Below are 27,972 nucleotides of genomic sequence, written 5' to 3' on the forward strand. Positions count from 1 at the left end.
AGCTTAATTATAAGCTGCACTGCTTTTGCTGCATTTAGACAACAACTTAGTTGTTTTTCTTAATATCTACTTTCTACAAGTTGTTTAAATAAGCAGATATGTTCCTGAGGGGCTATGATCGATCAGGAGTTTTATGCGTTTTACTGGTTTTTGAAGAGGACATGAAATTTTCAAACGCGCATGAAGAACAAGATGATTGTAGTTTAGCTGTTTATGGATATGTTACAGCTGAAAGGATTAGCAGATTAGTCAGGCAATTTTCATTATCGATTAATCATTGTCAATCATTATTGAAACAAGTTGCAAAATTCACTGATTCTAGCTTCTCAGTCATGAACACTTCACCTTTTCTTAGTCTTCTGCGACTGTAAACTCAGTATCATGTGGTTTTTGACTGTTGGTTGGACAAAACAAGCTATTTGCATAAGTGAACTTGCAGTGAGCGTTTTATTTTTGTTCCTTTTTGACATTTCATTGACCCATTGGTTAATCAATTGATCGAGAAAGTCATTGGCAACATAATTAACAATACAAATAATCACTAGTTGCCGGGTGAGGTGTCCCGCTTGTTAATCTACCATCACAATCATTTTCAGGGGTTTTGAGCTGAGAGAGTCCAGAAAACAAGCGCTCATTCATCCTGAAAGGCTTGACTGAATGATCCATCTGGATGTGAACCTGACAGAGCGACTTCCTTTCATGGGATCAATAGTTGGCCTGCGCAGAGGGAGGAAGAAGGAGGCTCGGAGCGTTAACGCTGTGTTGACATATCTGAAAACGAGCAGCGAGCAAGAACCTGAGACACAACACAAGGGAGTTAATGTACTTGACAGTCATTGAGCTGTTTGGTTAAAGGACCACCAAAGTAAACAGCCCAGCTGATGAGAGGAAGATGGAGGAGTCCTGGCAGGAAGGAAGACCCCTTTGCTACAAAAAAAAAAAAAAGGCCGGAAAGGCCGAGGTGAAACTGGGCAATGACCTTAACATTGATGGGGCCCCTGTGGATAAATGATGATAATTCAGAGTGTGTTCGCTTCAAGTGAAGAGCTTAACTGCTCTGCCAACACCTGTTCAGCTCTACAGAGGGGCCTTTCACTGAGGACAGGTGCCCCGGCAGTGAGCCGCCCACTTCCCCTCGCTCTGTGCTCCGCTCCCAGCTGCTCGTCTTTCAGACCTCAGACGCAGATTCCTCAAATGCCTTCCTGTCAGCTCAGCAACCACTGCAGTGGACACTCAGCTGCCTGCTCCTACAGACAACTCCCTAATACAAACAAGGCCAGAGCTCTGCCAGGGCATCACAGGAGCATCTCAAGCCGACATGACGTGGAAATACTGCTGCATCAGAGAGTTAAATGTTTAATTGGTATATGCTGCATATTTTTATGCCCTTAAAAACTCTTTTCTCATTCTATGCCAGAAGGCAGACAAGTTCCCTATAAAAGCACATGAGTATGCTTCACTTCCTATATGAATAATAATAAGACATTACTTCTGTTTGGAGCATCAGTGTGAATCAGATTTAATGAAACTCAAGAACTTGCTGTATCATCAAAGTAATTTCTCAGAACATTTTCTATATTCATTTCCTAATTGTGAAATAGTTTTGTCTGACCAACATGACAAAGAAAAGCAGGAAACTCTCACATTTGAGAAGCTGGAAAAGTCAAATGACTGTTTTGCTTAAAGAAAGAATTATTCAAATAGTTACCAAATAATTACGTGTTGATTGTCTTACTGATTTGCGGACTAATCATTCTATAATACAATAAGGTGGTAATCTATAAAATGTCAAAGAAATAGCTAAAAGAACATTATATCTTCTAATAGCTTGTTTTCAACAGTCTAAAACCAAAAGATATAGAATTTACTGTCACATTAGAGAAGGAAAAGGCAGAAAACCGTGCATTTCAGAAGTGGAAAGTCAGCAATGTTTGGTATATAATCAGCTAATTTGCCCTAATGTTGGACACAAATCAGAAAAACATAAGGCTTCGGACTGGAATAATTTCTGTGGGAGTTTGAACACGTGTGTCACTGTATGCATACGCACACTGGGTCTGTCGGTTCAGTGACCTGTGCATAAGACAAAGACTGGGGGGGTCAGTTAGTATGATAGCAAGCAGGCGCAGATGTAGCGAGACTGAGAACTGAAATGGTTTTGAACTTAACTTAACTTGGTCTCATACCTTCAAATATCTGCTGTTGAACCCTAAACTGGTCATAAACACCCCAACTACAAGCCTTCATTCCAAACTCTAGGAGGGGCTAACATGTTTTTTGGTGGGAACAGGCAGAAAACATGTATGTGTTATGATAAACATATCTTTATCTAAGCTGCTTCACATAGCATGCATACCCAGGCACGTGTGAGCACTGGCCATGCTTTTCAGATCTGGGCCAACTGGCTGCGGTCCAGCGGCAGGGCTGGGTTTGGCGGCTGGGTCCCAGCATGCTCGCTGTGTGAGGGGCAAGGTGCTGCACTGCATAGCTGGAATGTTTTCCGTCTTTGTTTGGCCCCAATCGCTGGGAGATTCATTTTAAAGGAGCTCTTATAGCAGAGGGCAAGTCAAGGCATGTCTACACACTGCTGCTGCTCAATTCAGATAATCAGAACTGTCATTTAGTCCTCATTTGATTCAGGGATATTAATATAAATCAAATTAATACCCAGCAAGAGTAGAGGTTACTAGGGATGTCCCGATACAACTTTTTCACTTCCGATACGATACCGATATTGCAGCCTTGAGTATTGGCCGATACCGATATCGATCCGATACGATATCAGCACAAATCATACATACTTTTATTACTTACTTTGTAGTGTGTAATGTTGAAAAGGCTTGATCAAGAGATGTTACTCAAACAGAGAACAACAGTGAGCAACAGTAGGTATGAGAAAAACTGACCCATTTATTATTAACCAATTGGTTACATAAATTTTAACCTTCAACATAATATCTACAGTATTCTACAATTAAAAAAATAAATAAATAAAAAAAAAAAAAATTAGTAGACCCTGAAAATAACCTAAATAAATCCAATAAAAACAAAGTATACCTTTAAAGTGCAAACAATTCAAGTTCAGTTATTTTTTACTGTCAGTATATGGTGGGAACAACTGAGGGCGGGGACAAAAACAACACAATATTGTCCACTGTCCAACTGCTCAAAGAGTTCACAGCTCCAGTTTCACTGACTGTGCCCAAAACAATGTGATCATTGCTCTTCACTAAAAAAAATAGTGTAAACAAAATAAACATATCACTCTAATAATAACAGCAGAAAACAAATAATAATCAGTCAGTTAACTAAACTGCTGACTACCCTTACTACTCCTCCATCTCCACTTTCTGCAGCCCGAGCATGATGTGGAGATTTTTTTAAGAAGAGGCATGCTCTGCTGTCAGCCTGCTCCTGTGCTCCTGTGAAGCTAACAGCATTTGCTTTCTCCACATGTGCGACAATAGACTTTTGAACTTCTTTATGCATCTGGGGTATAGTTTTGTCGACAATGTAGTGGCGGCTAGGAATAATGTAGCGAGGCTCGAGGTGCTCAATTAAGCGTTTAAACATTACTCACCACCGACAGGGGTGGTCATCAAGCACAATAAACTGGGCTGGGTTTTCTGTTATAGCCAGTGCCTTTTTGCCGTCCCGTGGGAGGTTTGTTGTTTCTTCGCCTCGGTGATCTTGCGAAAATCCTCATGCTGTTTTTTGTGATGCTACTTCAAATGCGCGATAAGGTTGGTCGTATTAAATTTTCCCGGTTCTGTGCTACCACGGGAAACTTGTGCATGACAAGTGTTGCACTCAGCTGCAACGTCTTTGTCCGAGTTTACGGTAAAATCTTGCCACACGGCTGACATCCCACAGTAGCGCACACACGTTGTTGTTGTTGTGATCACGTGGGCTCTGCATGCTGGATCAGAGACGCTCTATTGGCTGGAGCCGGGTGCTCTTCTTCTTTGGCATTTCTGGCGGGTGGCACCAACGTTAAGGTGCATTACCGCCACCTACTGTGTTGGAGTGTGAACCAGAGTCGCCTATGGATAAAAGTGCTGGAGCAGAAAATGGACTGCTTATCGGAGCGCTTATATCGGAGATTTTAGATGGAGTCCGATAAAATCCGATAGTCGTGTTTTGGCTGTTATCGGACAGATATCCGATATTAATATCGGATCGGGACACCCCTAGAGGTTACCCCTACACTATCCTGTCAGGACTGCAAATAACAGTTAATTGTTGATTAGTCAGATGACTATTTTCTCAATTGTTTGCTCGTTCAGTCACCCACCCACACACAAACTAAACATCTTTTAAGAAAAATCCTGGTTATAACAACTTAGATCCTTCTCACACTTTTGGAAATCATTACTATGGGCTGTGATAACGTTCACCAAACTTTATTGGAAGAGAGAAAAAACAGTTAAATTATTACCCCAACTGTCGTAACTGTTGTAAACACGAACACAATGACTTCCTCAACTCTGACCTACTATGCCTTCCATTGACATAACAGGTTATGTCCAACCAACAGTCCAAAATCACAGGACTAAGAAGTCACGACATTTGGTAAAACACCACATTATTTGGGAATATGTATATAAGCAAGACAGGGCAACAACTTAGCAGAATCAGCTGCAGGCTCTGCCTTGATACTGTACTTATGTGGATCAAATTCCTGAACAAACATGTAGTGAATGAAATTACTAAACACTAAAGCGACACAGTGGATCTGGGAGTTTGGGGGCCCTTGGGGGGCTTGGGGAGCTGTGCCCGTTTGGAATTCTAGCTTTGTAAACCACCTGCGATGATGAGCTCCTCGCATGTCAAAGAGCAATTGCAGTAATTTGAAGTTGTTCTCTGTGAATTATTCAGGTGTGTGGAAGTTGAGTCACAGCTTTAAGACTTTCTCTAAACCACAAATTGCCTCTCACATCATTCCCAACCACACAGCAGTAAAAAGACACATTGTGTGGTCATTGATTTAGACAAACCGTCATGGTTCACACTGAAGTCAACTAGAGCTCTTTGTAAGTATGTAAAATGAGCAAGCCGGAGCTTCGAGGATGTGTTCTTGTCTAAGGCTGCAGCTGGCTGAACTCTTGAGGCTGTTTTGCTCATGAATCCAATAAAATCACTTTCAGGAGTCTTTCAAAAGCCATGAATTACGCCTGAACTGGCTGTCAGTAATAAAGTCCCTTGCAGGCGACAGATGATGTGACCAGAAAGTGACGCACTCAGAGCTGCACCATCACAACCAGAGGCTAAACATCTCAATGTGAAAATCAGTAGTGGAAGAAGTACTCAGATATTTTACTTACATAAAAGTACCAACAACACTCTGTAGAACTACTTCATTATGAGTAAAAGTCCTGCATTGACAATCTCATAACTGATGCATCAATGTGTGAGCAGCATTTTACTTCTGTGGTTGGTTGAGGTGGAACTGATCTTCAACTAGTTTATAAAATAATCAGGTAAAATACCCCAAATTTGTACAGTACGGTACTTTACATTCCAGAGCCCCTCCCTCCATCTTTACATTCACGCAAACAGCTGTCACAACACGAGTCTCATAATAACATCTGCAGCTGTGTGAAATGGTCAGGGCACTTTCTCCCAGCGATGTCATCATCACAGCTGCATCTCCAAAGCCTCTCAGCTTCCTCCCCGGAGACTCGCCACAATTAACTTATCCTGAAACATGGCGGCTAACATCTATCTGTCTGTCTCTGGGGTGACGGAGGATGGACGGACAGACGGATGCCTCTGTGGAAACGCTTAGAGAACAAATGCTTCAGAGCAAATCCACAAATTACAAGAGCAAGAGTGATGTTTGTTAACTCACCCCGTATCCTCTGTATAAAAAAGCCTCAAGGTTGAGCTAGAAATACCTGGAAGAGTACCAACTGATCACTCTCTATTTTACCTGTAATCAGAACCAAAACCTACGTCGTTCTTTCCAGGAAACTTCTTAGGAGGATATTTGAAAATGAAGTGGAATTTGCAGACCCATAAAGAAAAGTGCGACCATTTTCTCATAGTGGGAAATCAGGACTTTCTGTTGACAGACGAAACAGGGCATGTAAACAAAAGGGCTCATGTGTAGTTTGTCACTGACTGAATTATCTGACTGTCTGTATAATTTCTCTGGTTTTCATACAAAATGACAATACACTGATTTTACCACCAGGTTGTTGGTCAAAACTGCAGTTTTAGTTCATTTTTTGATGTTAGCTTTTATGTTTTCCAAACACGGGTAATTGTGGCTTTTGGATGTCAACATCCATTTCCTTACAACCATAAAACACTGTGATTTGGGGTCATTTCCTGCTGTTTTTTGGATTACATTCTCAGACTCATTTTCAGCTTGGGTCCAGTTACTTTAATGTGCATCTAAGATGAAATGCCATTGTTCCTACAAAAGACAACACAAAATGTAGCTCATTTTTAGATCACTGATTAATCATTTCAGCCAATTTTAAAGCAAAAATTATTTTTTTATTAATCTATTAAATTGAATAAAAGTTTGATTCAATCAACTGATTATCAATCAGTCTCCTAAGAAAAGATGCACACGGTCAGTCGGTCGTTTTTTTAAGCAAAAATGGCAGAAATTCATTAGTTACAGCTGCTGAATTGTGAATGTTTTCTTGTTTTCTTGGTCTTCTATGATAGTAATTTGAATATCTTCTGATACTACCCCAACTGAACCAAACTCCATGAGTCAAAGTCCATATTTTGAATAAAACACTCCAGCAGGCTTGGTGTTAAAATGCCTTTGACTTTGTATTTTTAACTGAGACAGTAATACGGTAAACGCAGCAGGAAGTAAACATCTATGTTAAACTTTAAAGATCAGGGACTTCTCATAATCATTAGTTCAGTAACATTCAGTAACTGACTGACTTCCCTGCTATTCACAACAGCTAGGATAAGAGAAAAGAGTGGGCAGCACAGCTTCACTATAGTTGATGTTTGTCTCTTGATTTTACAGGTGCTGAGCATCATGGAAGTGTAGCTTAATTCAGGCAGAGTACAGAGCACTGACTGTTGTTCTCTAACACAAATGCTGCTGTATCTCGCAGCATTTTTTTCTCCCTCTCGTCTCAGAGTGAGTGGCTCCTTCTATGCATTGATGTGTTAAAATTTACGGGGCAGTTTCCAGCTCTGTCACCCCAAGTACATCAGCTGACAGCAGCCTCAGTGCACAGCTCTAAGAGGCCTTCACAGACCCCAAAGTCTGCAGAGCAGGGAAGCCTGAGGGCTTTCACTCAGCTAAACACAGCATTTCTCTGTGCGCAGCTCACTGACCACCGTTGTCGTCAGAGAAGGATGGGACACTAAAGTCCCCCCGAACTCTCCGGATCTGGACCCAGGATGCCCGTGCGGCCATCGGACACCTGCGGGGGACTGTGAATGTCTCTGTGATGGGGCTGAGGGGTCGGGGATGGTAATGAACACACAGTCATTCATCAGCCATCCGTGGCATCGGTCCCATTCAGATACAGATACCCACTGAGACACAAAGCCCCAGCTGCCTCGAGTGCCAGACTGACACACAACATTGGGCACCAATGCAACACAGCTCCATTTAGCCCTTTAAGAAACGCCCTGTCACAGCAGCCAAAGTGCCGCTCTATACATCCTTCTGCACGGCTGCACGCACAATGGACAGAAGTGGATTAATCATGTGTTTGAAGGAGAGAAATTTGGCTATAGATAACCATGTGCTGAAGGAGGCAAACATGTCTCTGATCACATCTGTTCCTTGAATCTTTTGGTACAACTTTCTAAGAAGTCACCCTCTGTGCCAGGAAAACCCTCTAACAGGCCACTTAAATTCTGGAAAAAGCAAACTCCATTTATTACCATGTTATTAACATGTATAGCTGCAGACTGGCTTATTGGAAAATGTGAACCCCACATGTACTTATTGATGGATTACCTAATTCATAACCAAATAGCAAGGTAAAATGCGAGTCAACCTGGCAAGCCAAAACTTGATCCCGGGTACTCCAACAGGAGTATTTGCTGCTGCTTTTACCAGTTTTATGTCTTAGTAAATGTTCTTGGACAAAGATAAACAGTTGAAGAAGTAGTTTTGGGCATTTTGTAAGAGTGTGAGGTGATTGAGGTGGGCATTTTTAACCAATTAATCAACAAAGAAAATAACTGTTGGTTGTAGCCCTAATTGACTGATTCATGGACCATTGATAAAGCCCTTAGTAGAGCTGAAATGATTAGTTTATTGACAGAAGAATAATTGGCAACAACACACAGTGAAATACGACAGACGTTTCCTAGTGGAAGAAGAGTAAAAGAGGGAGGAGGCGTTTGGCTGCAGTACTTATAATGCTGGTGATTGTGCACCAGGGCATTCAGACTATAAAAGCGTAGGAGGCCACGGCAGAAAAAGTGAGTATCACCTGCATCGCTGAGGAGAGGAAAAAAACTGCACTACACACAGAAGATGTGCCAAAGTTAAAATGAATCACGGGCCATTCCGAAAAACAGTCCCCTGGCATTTGGACAGTGAATAATCGAACCGTGAAAAATTCTCATATTAGCCCACTTTGGAGTTCCTCGTGACTCTGGGTAAGTCAGGAGTTGCACTATATACAACTACGTGGAGGCCTGTAGGAAGGAGCTCCAGAGCTGAACAAACCAATTACACCCCTGTCAAGGCCGTGGCACAGCACTGCATCATCCCCACAGAGACACCACTGTCACATTGCATGGCATTACTCTGGCTCAGTAGACCCAGGACTGATGAGCCATGAGGCCTGGCATGTGTGGCAGGGCCATAAGCCCTACTTAGCCCTCACACAGCGAAGGAAATTGTGTTACATACCATTAAGTGTTATTCTCCGTTATTAAAGAGGCAGTGTTGCTAAAACAAAGGCCTGCCCCATCCAGCATGCACTGAATTGTTGAAGCATGTGACTCATATTTGATTGCAGAGAGTGTTAAAGCTGCAGGGCCGGACTGCTTTTACCCCATGACTCTCCCTCGGAGCGGGGGCAGCCTCCAGGACTGCTGTTGCTGCTGGAGAGTATTTAGACATTCCTCCCTGGGGCGGAAACACAGCCCATTAGCATCACATGCTAACATGCCTGTGGACACAGAGGCACGCAGCAGCACTTTTCAGTGCTCAGACACGGTGAAGTAAGAACAATTCATGTGTTTCCTCCTGTGCCTCTGAGGGACAGTTCACTTTTGACTTCCTTTGAAGTGAAAATAAAGGATAAACCCTTTATTTTCTAATATAACTCAGCATTTACCCTTCCCCTTAGTCAGCATTTCTTAACAGCATATAAACATATATAATTTAGTTGTTAGCACGTGTAAGTGTTTATTAATGTGCTTGCCAACAACTCTAAGTCTGCCTGTTCCTCATGTTGATATGTCTAACACTATATTATGAAGTGTTTACAGGATGTATCTTACATTGACACTCTTTATTAATGATTTGTTAATATGAACAATTGCAGATGTGATTAAAGTTTAACTTATAACTTATTTACATGTATTACAGCGGAGTGTCTATTAAGGGATTACAAATGTGTATCAGTGAATTAATACCAAATAAAAAGAATACAAACCAAAGAGATTTTTTAACCACTGAGAAAGTCATTAGTTATAGCTTATAAAGCCTTCATAAAGGGGGCCTTACTACAAAGTGGTATGTAATTATCTTCTATTAGACTTTACATCAAATATTAGTGTTGAGTTGTCTAGACAAGTTGTTTCAATCACAGAAATATTTCATATAATCAGATTACTGTTGCATCCCAGTGCAAAAGATCACATTGTTCATCACTTAGAAGTCAACTTGTTTCAGTTGCTGCTTTAAACAAGATTTCCTGGTTCACTTCCCGGGAAGAATCAAGTTTAAATAAACATTTGTATCTGCAGCAGATGATACTTCAGCGGCTCCCCCACCTACAGCCACACTGAAACACACCGACAAGGCTGCAGCCGAGTCGACTGGCTGCATTGTCACTTCTTTAATTAACAAAGCGTGCCAGTCGAGGGCCAGTTTCAGCTCTCTTGCCCATCAAGCGCGTGCATCTTTTGTGAGGAGAGCTCAAGTTTATTGAGGCTGACAGACAGTCGTTAGCTAATGCTGCACCCATTGTGCAACTAGGTTGATCTTATTCCTATAATTATTGAAGGTTGTGTAACATCCAGTCCGGGCTTGCCAGCCAAGCCTGCCCACTTTCACACTGATGGCTATGTCGCCTTCTACAGAACTGCTCTGTCGCAACAAGCCATGGAAGAATGCTACTGCATGTCCTCGCTTCTTCCCTTCTCAAGAAACAATCGTCAGTGAGTTAAGCATTTATAAGCAGCATAAATAAAAAAAGAGGTCAAACGCTATAACCAGTCAAAAGGAGTTTAAACAAAAAGTTTCTCTAATTAATGAATGTTAATTAATGTCTAAAGTATTAGCAAATGATTTATTTACCATCAATAAAGTAATTAGTTACAACTTACATATGCCTCAAGAGCGTGCCTTACCATAAAATGGTGCTAACATTAGTGGTACTTATTATAAACTGGTATTTTGAACTAACTGCAGGACTGTGCACTCAAAGCTCATCAATCTGTCGGATATTGCTTCTGCTGTTACATCTTTAGGTCATGCAGGTCAGACAGGGAGGGATCATTACATCTGCACTGACAACCTGACCAAACAGGAGTTACACCGTTACTCAACTAAAAACTTTCAGAAGTTGGGAAACTTTAGTTAAATTCTGTAAGTCTGTGGGAGTGGGGAAAAAAAAGAGCGTAAACTGAAGGATGAGAATGGAGGCGGGCAGGATGAGGCAGACAAAGCGTCGGACCAAACTCATTGATCAGCAGTGAACGCTGTTCCTCCCTCGCTCTCTTTGTTCATTTGAATTTCTGCTTTCCAGCCAGATGCAATTTTCTGCTGTTTAGTAAGCCAGTGGAGGCTTCCTGATGACTCAAGGTATGAACAAGGCAAAGTGGTTGATGTGTTCACAGCATTAAACCACATCTCCATTTCTCTCCTGTCTGTTTTTCTGACATAAGAAGGTCGTGAAGAGCATAAAACGTTGACACAAGATATTAGATTAGATTAGATATTCAGCTTTCCTGATGCCAAGTATTGTCTTACTTGTTTCTGAGTTTTCCTCAAGTGTCCTCAGGGTTCATCAAGTGAAACTGAGGATATTTTAAGATCTTTTTCAGTGCTGGTTATAGTTAAACAGCTGAAAAACTCCACAACAACTGCAGACCAGTCAGGCTGAGCCGATTTCTCTGAAGTAATACAGCAAACCAAAAAACCACAGTGTCTCATAAAATTTAACAATTAACAAGCTATATTTAACTTATATTCAAGAGCTTTAAGGCTTTGAAGATACGTAATATGATTTAAAACTCTTTTTTTAGAAACTGCAGACAGTCAGCTCCTCCACTACAGCTGAGCAAACACCAAGTTTCTGTTTTGTCTTTCTCTGTTTATCCTTCTTTATCATCTCTGAGGCTCTGATCTGAATCACACAACATGTCAACACTGGAGATATTTACAACGCAGGGGCTGGTATTCTACTTTAAAAGAGCTAAACATGATTCAGTGATTCACAGCACGTGAATGAATGAAAGCAAGAAGTCATTGTGTCCTGCACACAAAGGCTCACAGGTAGGGCTGCGATTGTTATTTTCATTATCGATTCATCTGCTGATTATTGTCTCAGTTCATTGATGAACTGGCCTACAATACATCAGAAAATGGCTTTCTCACAATCTGTTTTCTTTCTCAATATTTTTGAATCGACTAGCTTAAGTGGCCAGAGGAAAAACTGCCAGTTCTCATCTGTGCAACTAAATATTTCGGGGACAAACAATTCAGAGACAAACTTATTGTTTAGATGTCCTTAGTCTGACTTTGACAAGATATTTTAAGCCACCACATAGAGAGATAAATCAAATTACGTTATCTATCCTGTCCACAACCAGATTAACCTCCTATGGGTAAAAATTTGTCGTTAGGCTCCTACTGACCTCCACTGTTAAAACAGTTTCATGAGACACCCAGAAATCAGAGTACTCGTAAATGATTAGATGATTGATTGATAGTTAATGGCAAAAAATTAATGGGCAACAATTCTGATAACTGAGTAACCATTTAAGTCATTTTCAACCCAAAATGTCAACTCATTCCGGTTCATGTACATAGCCCATAGCAACTTTTCAATTAATCAAATCATGCAGACAGAATGTAAGACTTTGGGGGCCCTGCAGAGTTTCCTGCTTAGCTGATCCAACCTTGACTCTGTCTAATAGAAGTTTACTTCATGACAAAGTGATGCTCACTGTACAAGAGCCTGAAGAAGAAGTTTATGATGCAACTATGAATGCTATGAATTAACAACACTGTTTTTTAACAGTGTCATCCTCAAAGTTAAAACAAAGGCTTTCGCTCTACAAGTCTTAACACAGACTCCAATGTTCAGCAGATTAGGAGGTGAGGAAGTGAGCTGGGGGTCTGTCAGACTGCTGACCTCAGAGTGAAAGGTCCCTTTATGCCCCCCCACCCCACCCCATGGTCTGACAGACACTTGATGAAGTCTAATCCTGGACTCAAGGCAGATTTCCCAACACACACACACACACACACACACACACACACACACACACACACACACATCCTCAAACGGATCACCCCCAACCCAGAACCCATGCAAACTCAGCCACCTCCAGGGCAAAAACACAGACAGGATGAGGAGGCAGGGGCCCTCTACAGGACACAAACACCACAGCATGAAAGATACTGGTAGAAAAAGACACTACATTTTAATTTGCACCATTTCAAGCCTCATTGTCTGACTCATGCATGAGGTGGTCACAACAACAAAAACCACCTCCTCTACCTGTCCTAAAAAAAAATACCTGCACGCCTGATCCCAAACAAAAGAGGCTCGCCAGTTTTGTTTTTCTGCACATGTACATGAGGATGTAGGCTATAAGAGAAAACACACCTGAAACTAAACGGAGGGGGGTTTAAACCAGGCCTCAAATTCTGTTACTGCACTCTGCAGCAGTGGCATAAAGGACTAAAATTCACGTAAAACCCTAATAAGGAAAGGTGAAAAGGACACACCTACACATCCTTTATTTACTGTTGCTCGACCGAAACTAGACAAGGCTGTAGTCTCCGGTATCGCCTTCACAGAGGTGGATCTTTCTCCTTCTCAAACAAACACAGACACACAGACACACACACGCACACACAAACACTCATTGTACCTTAGAAATTCTTGTAGACAGGTGTCACAGAAACGGTGTCCACAGGTAGACACTTGGACCGGCTCCCGCATTGCCTTGCTGCAGAGCGGACACTGGAACCGTCTCTTTGGCTTTTCCAGAAACTTGTAATCAAACCCGGGCATCGCTGCAGGTTCTGCGGGTATTTCTCGGGCCTTCGGCTGCAGGTGAAAGGTGTAAATGTCCTTCTGATCCTTGAGAAAAACGCGGATATTCAGCTGCACTGCCGTTCAAGCCGACAAGGGGTTCATATCACGTCCCTTCCGCCACCGACCGATCGGGCTTTTAGGAGGCGAGTCCTCCCCCAGCTTTATCTCCTGCAGCCTGGCGACTAATGGCAGCAAAAGCGCAAGACTACACAGTCCAGAAAACGCTGCAGAAATGAACACGGATTCGTCCTGGAAGCCCTCTCTCACTCTCCCTCTGCAAGCTCGGGGTTTATTTTGGCCGGCGGTGCTGCTGTGTGGCCCTCTCCCTCTCTCCTGCGTGGATGCAGTACTGACACTGAGCACAATGAATAACCCCTCCGTCTGTTTAGGTGCACCGAGTCCCGCCTCCTCCTCCTCGCAGGAGGAGTCAAGAAGCTGAAACACTGTTCACACCATTTTATCTCTCTGATCTCTCTTTATGGATCTTTAATTGGGCTTTTGTCTGGCTGCAGTGGCCGCTAATGAGATGCGCTGTTTGTTTTTCCATGCCTGTATTTAATATTTATTAATTTGTCAAGTAAAATCATGTTTACCTTAATAAGCACATATAAACTGTCCTTGACCTTAGAAATCTTAAAATTGCACAGTCCTTACTGCTACAACCAGAAGGCAAGGGATTGGTTGTTCAGGTTTAAATAAAATAAATACAGAAAAAAAAGTCTAATTAACCTCATACAGAAGCCTACAGTGCAGTCAGAGGTGACAGATGCCCTCTGGTGGTACAACAAGCACACACAACGAAGCAATATAGTGTTGTTTTCCAGTATTTCATGTAAAAACGATTCCTTAATACATGATAAAAAATAAAACCTGACTTAAATTACAACACTAATAAAAATAAAAACCAACTGGCCATCCTTTTTGACGGTGGAAATAAAGAGCACATCCAAACATTTAGATCATTTTTCACCTGCTGTATTGCCACCAGATTACATCATCATTACATCATCACACAAGGCAACAAAGGTAAATGATCCATGTCCTCAGCAGAGGTGTGAGCACATCTCAGATAAGCAATAATTACTTTAAAATGTGATTTCAGTTTGCAAAATAAACAAGTTATCTTCATAAATACGTTCAAAGACAAGTGTACATTGATGTATATTAAGTAAATATATGATAAAAATCACAATAATCTCACCAACTGCTAATTAATCTGCTCAAATTACAAAGGAATATACATAATGAATCGGGTGATTAATGTGAGAATAAAGAGGGTAGTGGGGGAAGTATAAAGGGAATCAGAACGTCACAGAAAAATCCAGTTTTATTTTAGGTGATTTATTAATTTAAACCTCACAATTTTAAAGTGGTGATGTTTAACTTGTTCTTAACCTTTGTTTTTCAGTCTTGTCAGTTAAGATATGGATTTTCTCTGTCTGATTGTTTCCTGAAAATTTCAACCTAAATATTCATTTCAGCAGCTTTAGTGGAGTAAAGCAGATAAGAGAGAGGTAAGATTAAGCATCTCTAATAAGGCTTATGCACTGTGAAACCACCTTCTAATATAATATGCACAAATATACATAAGATTACACATAATACATGATTAAAATTTGATTTTAGGTGTCCAGCAACCAGAGATGATCATTTTTTCAAATGTTTTCAAAAGCTTTAACACTATCAAACATAGTGGTAAGTGACAACAAAATCACTAAAAAAAATACATAAAAATACAATGTGCACTACAGAGATTTCACTCCTAGGCACCATTGGTGTACTTTACCTCAGTATTTACCCCACTACATTTCAAAATACTGCATTTTTCTATTCCATTATATTTATTTGCCAGCTTAAGTTACTTTGCAACTCTTTATAAAAAATACTAGTAGAAAAAATAAAAATACTTCAAATTAGACCCTTTACCATCTGCAACATTAGTGATTCTTACACATCATCAATTATTTAGACAATCTCGTTTACAATATCACGTTTACCCCATTTACTATAAAGTGCATTGTATTTACTTCACCATTTTCTATGAGTGTCCGAAGTGTCCAAGTGTGAAATTTATCAACTATATAATGTCTTCAGAGATTCCTACAATGGACTGAAAAGAATACTTCTGACTAAAAATCCCATAATCCAAGTGGTCACATGTAATAGATAAATGTAAATAGTAAAATGTAGATGATTCTTAAGTGTCCCAAATCTCTATTTACTTCTCACTATAGGCTAAACTATAAGGTAGCAGTGAATGAGTGAATAAGGGAGTGATTGTCGACACCACTACAGTCTCTTTAACACCATAAAATCTTAAAGGCTTGGTTCAGTCTATCCCTAAACAACACATCGTTATCTGGTCTGAACACTGCTGTTTAGTTACAAATGTATTGGAGGACTAATCCAATAAAGCACAATGTGACCACTGACTATGTGACTGAGATTAATGTGTGTGGTTCATTTGACTGATGAACTCAGAAAGTGGCTTCATTCTTTTCATTTCTAGGCATTGTATCATCACATTCACCAGTTGCTCAAAAGAGCTCAAACCAGTTTGACTTTTACTGGCCTTTCTCAGTTTATCGTGCTTACCCTGCACGTGAGAGAGGACAATGGTTCACCACATGAAAGCTGCCTAATGACTTCCTGCAATCCAGTTTCAGTAACAGTGTTGCAACATCCTTTTCACCAACCTGTTGTGAGATACACCTGCTGCAACAGTCAGGTTTGGACCTTTTCTGTGCTCTGATCCTCGATACCAAGCCACAGAATGAAATAAACATTCGTTCCCAGAAGAAAAAAAAAAAACAGATAGAGAGGAAAGACCAAGTGAAAATCTGAGGCTGCAGCTGCAGTATGAAAAGGAATCTTTCAACTGCAGCGCAGATGGGCCTCTGTGAGGAGTTGTCCAAAGGAAGCTGTTCTTCACCTCACGCCACCGCTGAGCTTCATGACGTCCGCTGAGTGGGTGTTGGTTCCGTTTTCAGGACAAAATCATCTTGGGACAGGTTCTTCAAGCAAAGCTGAAATGAAAGGGAGCAAGGAACAAGGGTAGAATTTCAGCAGAGCTGAAATTGCTCGTCAATTACTGGATTAGTGGATGTTGACAGAAAATTAATTAGGTCCTACATTATCAACGTTTCAGTTATTTTTCAATAACTTCGGTAAATATCCCCCAAATTTTACTGTTTCCATCTCCTCAAACGTGAAGATTTGCTGGTTTTCTTCATCATATATGACAGTGAACTGAATATCTTTGAGTTCTGGGCTGACAGTTGGATAAAACACGGAATTTGAAGATGCCATTATGATCTCTAGAAAATTACAATGGTGATTTTTCACCACATTTAGTAATGACTGTTGACCTCTATTGGTCATTGGTTGTTGGTCTCCCTGTATTGGTCACATGGTTTGAGCCAAAGGAATCATTCAAACAGCAGACCTGTGGCCTATAGCAAGGATTACCAACCATCTCTGTGACTTTATTAAATTGTGATGCAGTTTAATCTTCTCTAAATCTGCAGCAATTTTCAATTTGGACTGTAGGGGAACGATTTAATCCAGCCTTCACTGATTTTCAGTTTGCATCAGAATCTCTGGCGTTTGCTCTATCACTGTAGAGGAAAGAGGTACAAACTGCTGAATTAATGTCCTCTCAGTAAGACGTCTGTGGGCACATTATTCAGTTCAGTCTAAAATCAGTAACCACAGTGCAAAATTGGACTGAGTTATTACTTTGGCATGCAGATTCTGAACAAGTTTCAGTATGGCTGAAAGGAACTAGTTTGTTTATGTAAACAGAGCGCCTCGATGCAATGGCTAAAGAAGACTGTGTGGAAAAAAAGCTATGATCAAGGTTTTAGCCAGCGAGCTTTCAAACTTACAGATGAGTCTTTTCAGTGTTTTACCCCAGAAAACATGCGTCTCTGAGGGAAGCTTGTCTTTCATGTGGAGGATTAGTACTCTTTCTCTATGTTAGATTTCAACCACATCCCAACATCTCCAACAGTGTTTGTTAACAAAAGGCAATAATCAAAATATTACGTTTCACTGCCAGCAGTGTGTTGCCATGACAACACGCCACTGATGTCACCGTGAACGAGTGACTCTCGTCAAGCTGAACCGGCTTCGGTATCCCAGAATCCTCCTCTTTTCTGCCGAGGCGGCCGCGGGCCCCCTTTCCCCAGGTGTACACCTCCCCTTCTGTGGAAAACAGGAGAACAAGGAGCTGGTCGCAGTTTCTTAACATTAATCCACGCAAATCTTTAACTGACAGCTCTGTCTGTCCTGCAGTGGCAGCATAATGGCTCTATCTGTAGGGAGCTGAACAAAGCTTTGCTTTAACAAAGAAAACCTACAGGCTCTGCTGGCTTTCTCCCCCGGGGAGCCAAGCACTGGCACAACATGACATTTTACCATTTTACTCTCAGCTATAAGGACAAAACACACACTTATACACACATCTGTTACCTATTTGTTAACCCACGTGTTTAAAGGACCGTACCATTGGTTTTGTCTGTTTAGGCCATTAGCTGAAACCCCTGTATAGTTTACATGACTACTAACCGTTTTCCAAAGCACAACATGTGTTACATGTAACCGTTAGTTTTAAACTTTCAACTCTCAGTTTGACATGAAAATAAACCTTCGGAGATTTGAAACTCGTTCAAGCAACAAAATCCATCACAGTGAACATTTAATCAGCTTTGTTTATGAGTTTAAGTTACATTACAGTTGTGTGGTCACATAGTTTAAAATGCACTGCCCTCAGTATCCCAGAATCCTCCTCATTTCTTCCAAAGCAGCTAAACCACAGATATCTAAGAAATGCCGTCTCCCCTCAAAGCTGAGATGAACTCTGTTGTGTTTACTCGTGCATCTCCTACTCACACACAACTCTAAACAACTTTTCTGAGTGAGGGTTTAACAATGACAGAAAATAAAGAGTTTGTCCTTTTTAGAAAATTGTTTTTTTTTTCTTTTGGGACTCAGCCATCTGATGAATAACAGCAGCTATTTTAATGCAAAGCCACCAAATTTTCATCACCTAGTCTTAGAACATATGCATGAAAACACCCAAATTTAACAGATACAGTGTTTTATTGTCAATGCACATTATTTTTATCTATACCCAACCAACTCTGCAATCACATAACTGTTTTAATGATATGAACACTCGCAAGGTGTTAACATAGGAATCTTCTCAAGCTTTATCATCCATATGATATGAACATGACGGTGCAGTCAGACCAAAATTCGCTTTCCATTTAATATGATTTCAATTGCTGTGTTTTATCTTACTGAACTCAAACACATCAGACTGTGGGGCTCTCCAAGGAGTGGGATGGACCTCTTAGTCAGGAAATAATAAGCTTTTGTTCACTGGCAAAATCAAAGCTTTGGATGCATATTTATGAATGTTGTGTAAGAGTATTCAGACTTTCACTGGAGCCTTTAAAGTAACATTATCAGTATCAATTTCATTTGTACAGTGACACCTTATTAGAAAAGTCTACCGTTCTCACAAACCCTGCAACTACAACTTTGTGGACTGCTGTTGTTAGCCATGTTAGCTACTGCAGTTTATGTTTGTAACCCTATCCAAGCTGTTTCCTGTCCCCCATGTTCTTGGCCTCACCATGCGAGTAAATTTCACCCAGTGGATTTTGGTCTGACTTCAGCTTAAAGTGTGTGTGTCAAGACTGTGATTGACTAAGATTTCAGTGACTCTTCTGTTAGCACTGTTGTGCCTGTTACAGTGCGATAAATAATCCAGTGACCTCATGTATGCCTCAGCCAATTATCAACCTGAGCAGAGGTCTCATCAGCCAAAACAGCTGAAAACACCTGTGGAGGTGTGCAGGGCATTTAAAAGGGAAAAAAAATCATATATAGTTCCTTCTACTCACCAGATCCAATAGCTAAGGTGAAAGCATCTCCACAGGCAGCCATGGTGATACCCTGCAGGCTGGGTACCAGGTAGGGGACACGGCTGCTACGACGGGAACTGCAGCCCATCTGGCCATGCTGGTTACTGCCGAAGGTGAAACACTGACCCCTTTCTAGAGAAGACAATGTGGGTGAAAGTGGTGATGCAAGCCTCTTGACAAAAACTTTGTCTAGATTGACTTTGCCTGATGAAAGTCTATAGACCAAAAATAAATTAATAAAATAATAAAACGAGTAACAAGTGATGGGAAGTGTGCGGTATTATTAGTTTGCCTCCCACTTAACCTGGTTCTGCCACAACCTATGCAGAACCAGGTAGTGCTGAACAAGACAGTGACCTTTGCCTATTTTACACTACCATGGAGACAATCAGACAGAAATGTTTTTGGTAACATATTACTGGGAATGTCTTTACCTGTGACAGCAACAGAGTGGGCTGTTCCAATGTCAATGTAAACTATCTTCTCACTGCTGAGTGGGGCTGACTGGACAGGGCTGTAGGAATGAACTTCTTCCACCTGATTTGAGGGATTTGGTTCCTCTCCAGTTGTTATCTTATCCAAGCCAAGTTTGTTGAACCTGGCCACAACAAAACAACAAAATCTAAGCATTTATGACAGAGACAGTTGTGTGTCGACACAGAGTTACAGTATTTATTCAATGTTTTTGAATAGTGTTTTAAATATTCATAAAGGTGTGTTTCATTATTTTATTCTTGTTTTCTTTTCTGCTGCAGGTTTAAATTTGTACTCCTGCTCACATACAGCTCTACATCCTGTCCTAAACCTCTCTGAGAGCAAGGGATTAACAATGTGAGGAAAACAAAGTGTTTGTCATATTAGGAGAATGCTGTTTCACAGGCTGCAGATCAGGAAAGTCTCTCTCTGCATCTTAAATCTACCACCACCCCTATGAACACCACCCCAATGAACACGGAAGAGTTATCATTAGTTCCTGTCAGTCACTTTTTACTAACAGCCTACTAATAGCCATTTGTTTGGGGTAAAAAATAAAATAAGTACCTGTTGCTTCCGCATGCAACAATCTTGTACTGGGTGCTGATAATCATGGAGCAGTCAACTCCACACACTACCTTCTGGGCCTCAAATTCCACAGGTAAACATACCTGCTGTGGAGAGTTGTGCGTGTCTTGGGTGCCTAGCCCGAGGCGACCTGCCAGACAGAGCAACAGAAAAGAGGACAGAGACCCAACAATCAAGCTGTGTGCTGACGTGCTGTTGTCATAAATCAGTCACATATAAACAAACAACAAAAGGAGAACCCCAAGAAGGACTGAGTGAATTCGAAAACAAACGGTTCATTAAATATACCATTGTCTCCTCTTCCCCAGGCAAATACTTCTCTTTCATTGGTCACAGCCAGAACGTGGGAAGCACCACATGACACCTGAACCAGCTCATAGCCGAGGAGGGCCTCAACTATCTTGGGCTGAGTGCAAAGACACAGAGAAAGAAATGTTATCATCGTAATGTTTATCTTTCAGATTTCAGGTATACAGTAGGTACACAATATAACTGCAACAACCCTGGTTTGATTCAAGCCATGGACTTTTTTTGCATGTTGTTGTGGCGCTGTTTCTGATATTTATTCTACCCTCACTGACATAAATAAGGTGGAAAAATATTAGAAACACCAATAAAACTTATTGCAGGACTGTTGTACACTAGTTTGACTGGACCGTTGTACATTAGTTTTAGATATCTAATAAACTGAGTACACATTTAATACCAGTGCAACATCCAAACATTTTCCTTTAAAAGGTGAACATGTACCTGTGTGACATCATTGAAGTTACCGTGTCCTAGACAGCCGTTGCTCCCACTTCCAAACGTCATGATAATGCCTCTGTCTGCAAAGTGAAAATAAAAAGAAGGGATTAAAGGTACCATTTCTTGATGAGTATAGGTGTATTCCTGTGTAGACCAACAGAATACTTCTAATCCCTATCTAAGAAACGCTAATCTGAGTCACCACAGTGAAAGGTGAGGAAAGAAAGGCAACTGAGCTGAGAGGAAGAGTCTTTAATCCTGTGTTATCTGCTTTCAATGACAGACATACTGACGACAGCATTCTAAAACACACTGATGGACAGAGCACCACAGTCTGAGCACAAGAAAAATTGCACTTCCAAACTTCTAGGCAAGCATGAAGAGGTTTATTTTACAAGTGGATCCACACTATCTGATAGAGTCTGGGAAAAGAGCTGATCCACACTTTCATATGAACGCTCAAATGCTGCCTCAGAGTTTTACATCCATGCGCTGCAGTGTGTGAAGGCCGAAAGCAGAGAATAAACATTGATTTCCTATAGCAGAGCTCCTCACTAGGCTGACTGAATGGTCCACCAACCTGTCATGCAGGTGGTAAAGAGATCGCCACAGGACACGGACTTGATGGTGACTCCAGACTGACCCTCCAGGAAGCGAGAAATGAACTGAGGTTGCATCTGCTCCACCACGCCAGGCAGACTGGCCTCACCAGACCCCACTGATGGAGCCTGTGATAATTAATGATTATTAGTCTTTTAGACGAAGAAGAAGAGAAGCCTTTATTGTCACTGAACAATGTCCAACAAAATTACACTGGCACTTCCCTCTAAGATGCTTGTGTGTAATAAATACAAAAAAGAAATGAAAAAAAAAAAATATATATAGATAAAAATATCAAGTAGAAAAATCAAAGAAGGTTTCTCTGAGTACATACATATGTACAAGAAGAATGGCAGACAGACTGTGAGCAGATATATTACATATTACTCCTTATATCAAGAGAATGAGAACGCAACTACTTCCTCTAAGCAACTAAAAATGTTAAAGTGAAAATCCACCCGCTGATACATCATTACACACCATCTATCTGTGATGTTCAGTGCCTTCCAGCAGTGTTTTTATTATTTAGTACCCATATTCCCCAGACTGCTTCATTTAACTCTGCATCAGTTACTGATTTTCTACATTTTTCTACAGTTTCCTAGAGTACAGAAAACAGACAGCAATGTGTTGCTTTCAGAAAATTACTGTTAACTGTAAACAGCTGAAAAAAATGACAGGTTGATCCAGGGGTGCAGCGCAGATAACATCTGTTTCTTGAGCATCAATGTTATCAGGTGGATTTTTCCTTGATAATGCATTACTTCAGGTAATTGTAAAAGCAGCTTTGTAAACAGAAAGAAGAAAAATATATTCAAAAATGTAATGGTTTACACAGACCTCCCATGTAATCAGACGGCCTGACTTGGTGACCCCCATCTTCTGAGTGCGTCCCAGAGACACTTGTAGCACCTCAGTGTTGAGCATTGGCAGGCGGAGAGGCGTTGAGATGCCACTTCCCCACGTATACACCGAGGACAGGGGCAGGGAGTGCACCTTACCCGAGCCTAAACCGATTGATCCATCTGTGTCAGCCCAAGAAATGGCCATCAAATTTGTAATCAAAGTACTGCAATCGATTTGGTACAACTTGTTCTGCTGTCAAACAACAGCATTATGTGCCTCACCTCTGGTCCTGTTGGTAGGAACTCTGCCTCCTGGTCTACCTTGAGGACAAGTCTGCACAGTAGACAGTGGCTTCTCAATCCTGAAAAAAGCCAGAAGAGGTGATTTTTCCTGAATAATAATAAAGAAAGAACTCAATACATAAAATACAGAAAATCTCAAATCAATATACATGTCTCTTAAAAAGCTCTATCCTCTGATTACTTATGCATTAAGGTCCCACCTGCGCATTTTGACACTGCCTATATCTGTGTAGAGATTAAGCAGGGGCCTGATGCATATGGGGAGAGCCATTATTTCATTGAGTTGAGGCCGTTTGGATGGATCCAGATTGAGCATGTTGAGGATAAGCTGTCGGAGTTCTGGGCTGTACCGATCCGAAATTGGAGCAAATGTACCGCTCATGATCTTCAGGACGAGGGCGGGTAGATTCTGAAAGCAGAATGAATGAGCGCAAGTAAAATTACAAAATGCATTCTAAATGTGTGAAAATCCCCAATCCCCTACCAAAAATCCCTGCCACAGGAATAAGATTTTCACATTCGTATATCACTGTGGAATTGGCAGTGAAGACAGATTTGAGCGTAAGCAAAAAGATTTAAGTGAATTATTGATTTGTGTTAAAATCAAAAGCTCCAGCTTTCAGTTTCACATTAAATATTTAAATTAATTAAATATTCTGAGAAATTATAAGTATCCATTTCCCATGGTAGACATAGAGTAGCTCTGATGGTTGTCAGGATAGTTCCACTGCCTTTGCACACAGCAATCTTTTATGTATTATACACTGAATAAGAATAATTATAATTATACTGTAAAAGCTAACACAAACGTAGCATTTTTAAGATCACTACATCCAAGTAAGTGGGAGAATTTTGTAAAGAAAATATTTTCAGTACAGCAGCCTCGAAGGCTCTCTTGAGGCTCGCTAGCTCATAGAGCACACAGCCCAAAGCCCAGATGTCACTCTTCTGGTTATACGGCTTTCCTTCACACAGCTCTGGGGAGATGTAGCATGGCGTTCCAACCACCTGCATAGTAACAAAAGGAGGTATTAATTAATGCTAGGACATATTAGATTTAACATATCAGCATATGTATGTTGGTGAAGTGATTAAAGATCCAAAACAAAGAAAAGTCAGTTCACCGTGTATGCTTTGCTCTTGCTGACGAGGATTTTGGAGATTCCAAAGTCACCGATTTTGACAATCATCTGATGCTTGTCAAGAAGGATATTCTGTGTCTTGAGGTCCCTGTGCAGGATGAGTTTGTTGTGGACATGATACAAGGCAAGTAAGATCTGCACAAAGAAGTGAAGAATGGTGTCCTCATCCAGCAGAGAGTTACAGCGCTTCTGTATGTAATCAGCCAACGTCCCACCTGCATGAAAAAAAACATTGAGAACACACAGGAAAGATGCTATCGTAGCCAATAAAAAGTAGATTTAACAGGCTTTAACAAGGTGAAATGTTGTTGTCAACATAAAAGGGAGAGGAGATAAACTACACAGCTCCACCCACAAAACAAACAACCCAACAAACCCTAAAAATGAGAAAATGTAACTGTGTAAATGTGTAGATAGCACAGAGCTTTCAGTGACCTGACAGTAAAGGTTTGGTCTTTAACCTGAGCACAAGAACAGCGTCTAGTGCGATTATTTGAGGCTGAATGCTGGATCTGGGAGTCTTGCTTTAGAATTTTGGACTCAATCAATCTAAAACTTATCTATATTATCTTACTGTCCCTCAAAACATCCCCACACAGACTGATATTAGGTGTTATCATATGGTATTACCAATCCTGACATGGGAAAGAAATATGGTATGGCGCCCTACAGCACTAAACCATGGGAAACGCGAACTGCTGCACAATGAACAAAAGGGGGGGTCATGTAATAAGATATTACAGTAAGCTTACCTGGTGCATACTCCATAGCTATCATGAGGGCCTTGTCTTCCAGGAAGTTCTCATAGTACTCTATGATATTTGGGTGGTTGAGCAGTTTCAGCACCTGACACTCGTTCTGAGCCGCCAGGCGTTCATCTCGTGACATCTGCTCCACTGGGATCTCCTTCAGGATGACAAAGGCCCCGTCGCTGCGCCTGCGGCACAGGTGAACGATCCTGACAGGGGAGGAAAGCGAAGAAAAATCAGATGTAAATTCTGTTCCATAAACAGAGGAGTAGTGCGGTCTTTGGTAGTTTAGGCCTGGTGTGCCAGTGTTACTGAGCACTGGAGCTTGTTTTGCTTTTTTATATGATTTGAGAAAACAAATTATGCAAAGAAACGATGAGTACGACAGTGAATCTGTAATCCTACTTGTGTCCTTTACTCATAACTGTGGCCTACAAAACATTGATAATTAATGTAGAAACCCGGAGTGGCTTTGGCATTTAGCTTTTTCACACAGTTAGCCTTAAAGTCCGTTCAATGCTCCGCTACTTGTTCAGTCTTTTTAGAGGGCGGTGCTCACTTGACGAATCCCGTTACATTTTTGGGGGAAAACTGAGGCCTTACGAACTTCTAGCTTTCCTATTACACGCCTGACGCCGTCGTATTTTCAAACAGGTACATGTGTGCAACACAAAACCGCTAATAAGTGTTAGTAAACTTGGAGTTTACCCGAAAGCTCCTCTCCCAACTACTTTGATTTTCTCGTACTTCTCCATCGCTGTTGCTCCCAGACGTTTCCGCCGTCTCCAGGCAACCCCAAAAACTACAGCAAGCAACGAGGGACAAAGGCGAAGGGAAAACCCAAACAAAACAATACCAGCCCTCAGAAGCTCTGATGTTGTTTTAGATAAAAGAAATAGTTCATAAAACAATGTATTCAGCCAGCAGGCTTTGCAAGGACCTCCCCCATGTGGGGGCCGTGTGGGGGCCGTGGTAACACCACAATTCCCTGGTGATAAGTAATGACTGCTGTTAGTGACACTCATGAGACACTGCTTTAATAAATGTTTTCAGTCACAGAGGAAAAGATTAGCCTAGTCTACGTATAATCTGAAAATCAAAGGCACTGCAACATGTCAGGTAACAGAAGTTAAAAAAAAGACACTGCATTTTGATTACTTTTATTTAGCTGTATGTTGTTTAACTTCACAGCCAGGAAACAAATGACCTGAAGTGAAAACTGAGTTGGAGACAGTGAGGTAGCGAGCTGAGACAGATATGATTAGTGCAGCATCTTGAGCTTGGACTTCAGAAACTGCAGTCTTACATCCAGACGCCTGGTGATTATGAAGCGCCTTCCCCTCGTCTGAGATAAGCACGAAAGGGGCTGCATGAGCACTGTTTCCCCTCTCTGCCACAGTGAGGATAATAAATGCTTTGTGCTGTGACAAAGCCTGCTCTGTGTTGTGCTGAAGTTCATACCTCCACTATTATCATCAATCTGAAATAATGATATATCACCACAAACAGTGATCTGCATGTAATTGAACCTTTTCTCTACAATTTGCAGTTTTTTAATGAAGATTGGTGGTGGGGAGGATAGATGAGTAGGTGGCTGAACAAACAATAGTTTGCTCTTTCTCAGGGATGTAATATCTCAACAGAGGAGCACCCAAAGGTGTTCTGTAGTGTATGTGCCACTCCTCAGACCAGGTTAGTGACATATTTGGCCTTGTGCTGCTGCCTTCTGTCAGCAAGAGATCTGTCTCTAGATGTGACAGTCAGTGTCCAGGAATGCACGGTAAAGTAGAGTGAAACTGATGCTAAGCCCCAGGTATGTGTCTGTGGAGCATTATCTGCCATTTATCTTTTAAGATTTCTCGAGACACGTGACAGGAAGTCGTGGGTAGTTTCATCACAGATGCTTTCATCTCTTTTCATCTATCATCATCTTTAAAAGATACAGATTGGCATTTTCATGGATGATGTTATGGCATGACAGCAGGAAAAGTACAGTTGTAAACAGTAAAATTAATGAGGCCTGAATTTTTTTATGTTATCAGTGTTGTCTGTGCTTTTTATATTACAAATTAAAATGTTGGCTGTGAAAAAGGCATTTTTTGTCTTTGTATTAGTTTCTGACCATGAACTAAAATTAAATTTTAGTTAAAACTATTCATCTTATCATAAGCAGTATGATGATTGTAAAGATGATACATTTTTGCTTTTCCAAAGACTCACATTTGTTCAGTGGCTTTCATGTATTGTTGTTTTAACTTGCTAAGATGTGTGTATACACACATTTGTGTGTACATGCAGATTCATTAATTTAACAATAATACGTTTTTTTTCTCTTAGTCTACTAAAACTATTACTGTTTTTAATTATTAGAGTTATCACTATGGTCATCATCACTGACTTAAAATAATGAGAATGAAGTATTTTAAAGAAGAAGTTTTATGATTTATTATACATCTGCTATAAACCCACATTTTTCTCAAACCTACAAATTGAAAAGTGCCATTTCACTGCCTGAGAATGAAACGCAATCCTCCTATGACCAGGACAGACCTATTTTTGTTTGGCTATTTACGATGCACTCCCTGGAAATCAATTAACCCTGAGATTTTCCTCTCTATTGGCTGCTTGCAGACTCTCCACAGTAGCTGTTTCTCAACAGCCCTCAGGGGAAAGAAAAAATCACCCCAAGATCAATATGGTTCAGTGCTGAGCCAGGCACAAAGATCACAAGATACTGGGAGACCTTCTCAACAGCTCATTCAACAGCCTCTGCTATTAGCTGTGGCCTCGGAACAACAGCAACAACAGCTACTACAGTATGAAGCCTTTTTGTGTTTTGCTGTCAGAAATCCTGAGGTGTTACTTTGGAAACCTGAAGCTGTGAGGAATTATAGCTTTCTGTGTTAACACTATGAGAGCTTTCATTGTCTCACACTACAACAAAAATAGCCTTGGTGACACAACCAGGAACACAAGTCAGGGTATTATTTTACATCTCTCTCTCCCTCTAACCGCAGTGTTTTGTTACACAGAGCCCGGCACTCAGTGGATATAAATGGATTAATTATATGGTTCATCTTTCATGGTCTAAGTCTCACACTTTAGCTAAAGGTAAAAGGAGCACTGTATTAATCCTGATGCAC

At 40.9% G+C, this 27,972-nt stretch overlaps 2 protein-coding genes across 2 annotated transcripts in view; both read right to left on the reverse strand.

Moving 5' to 3' along the window:
• traf4a (tnf receptor-associated factor 4a) overlaps nt 1–13,787 on the reverse strand; it is a 37,011-nt gene extending 23,224 nt beyond the window's left edge. Inside the window, exon 1 of the mRNA XM_041047032.1 lies at nt 13,282–13,787. Coding sequence (XP_040902966.1) covers nt 13,282–13,424 — 143 coding nt within the window. The 5' untranslated portion in view covers nt 13,425–13,787. The remainder of the gene's footprint in view (nt 1–13,281) is intronic.
• Nucleotides 13,788–14,436: 649 nt separating this feature from the next.
• Nucleotides 14,437–25,584, reverse strand: nek8 (NIMA-related kinase 8). Its single transcript, XM_041046599.1, has 15 exons — nt 25,538–25,584; nt 24,833–25,038; nt 24,063–24,295; nt 23,815–23,946; nt 23,139–23,347; nt 22,918–22,997; nt 22,631–22,815; nt 21,771–21,918; nt 21,194–21,270; nt 20,732–20,849; nt 20,423–20,573; nt 19,816–19,979; nt 19,361–19,513; nt 17,496–17,654; nt 14,437–16,474 (listed from the first exon to the last, which is right to left on the reverse strand). The coding sequence occupies exons 1-15, from the start codon at nt 25,582–25,584 to the stop codon at nt 16,446–16,448; spliced, it is 2,091 nt and encodes a 696-aa protein (XP_040902533.1). The 3' UTR covers nt 14,437–16,445.
• Nucleotides 25,585–27,972: the final 2,388 nt, after the last annotated feature.

Source organism: Toxotes jaculatrix, chromosome 9, assembly GCF_017976425.1.
Source record: "Toxotes jaculatrix isolate fToxJac2 chromosome 9, fToxJac2.pri, whole genome shotgun sequence".
In the NCBI taxonomy this organism is placed as follows: Eukaryota; Metazoa; Chordata; class Actinopteri; family Toxotidae; genus Toxotes; species Toxotes jaculatrix.

Bases quoted from the DNA above. Each gene is read 5' to 3' on its own strand.
- nek8 (XM_041046599.1), bottom strand. From the start codon at position 25,584: ATGGAGAAGTACGAGAAAATCAAAGTAGTTGGGAGAGGAGCTTTCGG. The intron at 25,039-25,537 runs GTAAACTCCAAG...CTCCCCTGTCAG, and splicing joins GTTGGGAGAGGAGCTTTCGG to GATCGTTCACCTGTGCCGCA. The intron at 21,919-22,630 runs GTCTGTGTAAAC...TAATTATCACAG, and splicing joins GCCGTCTGATTACATGGGAG to GCTCCATCAGTGGGGTCTGG.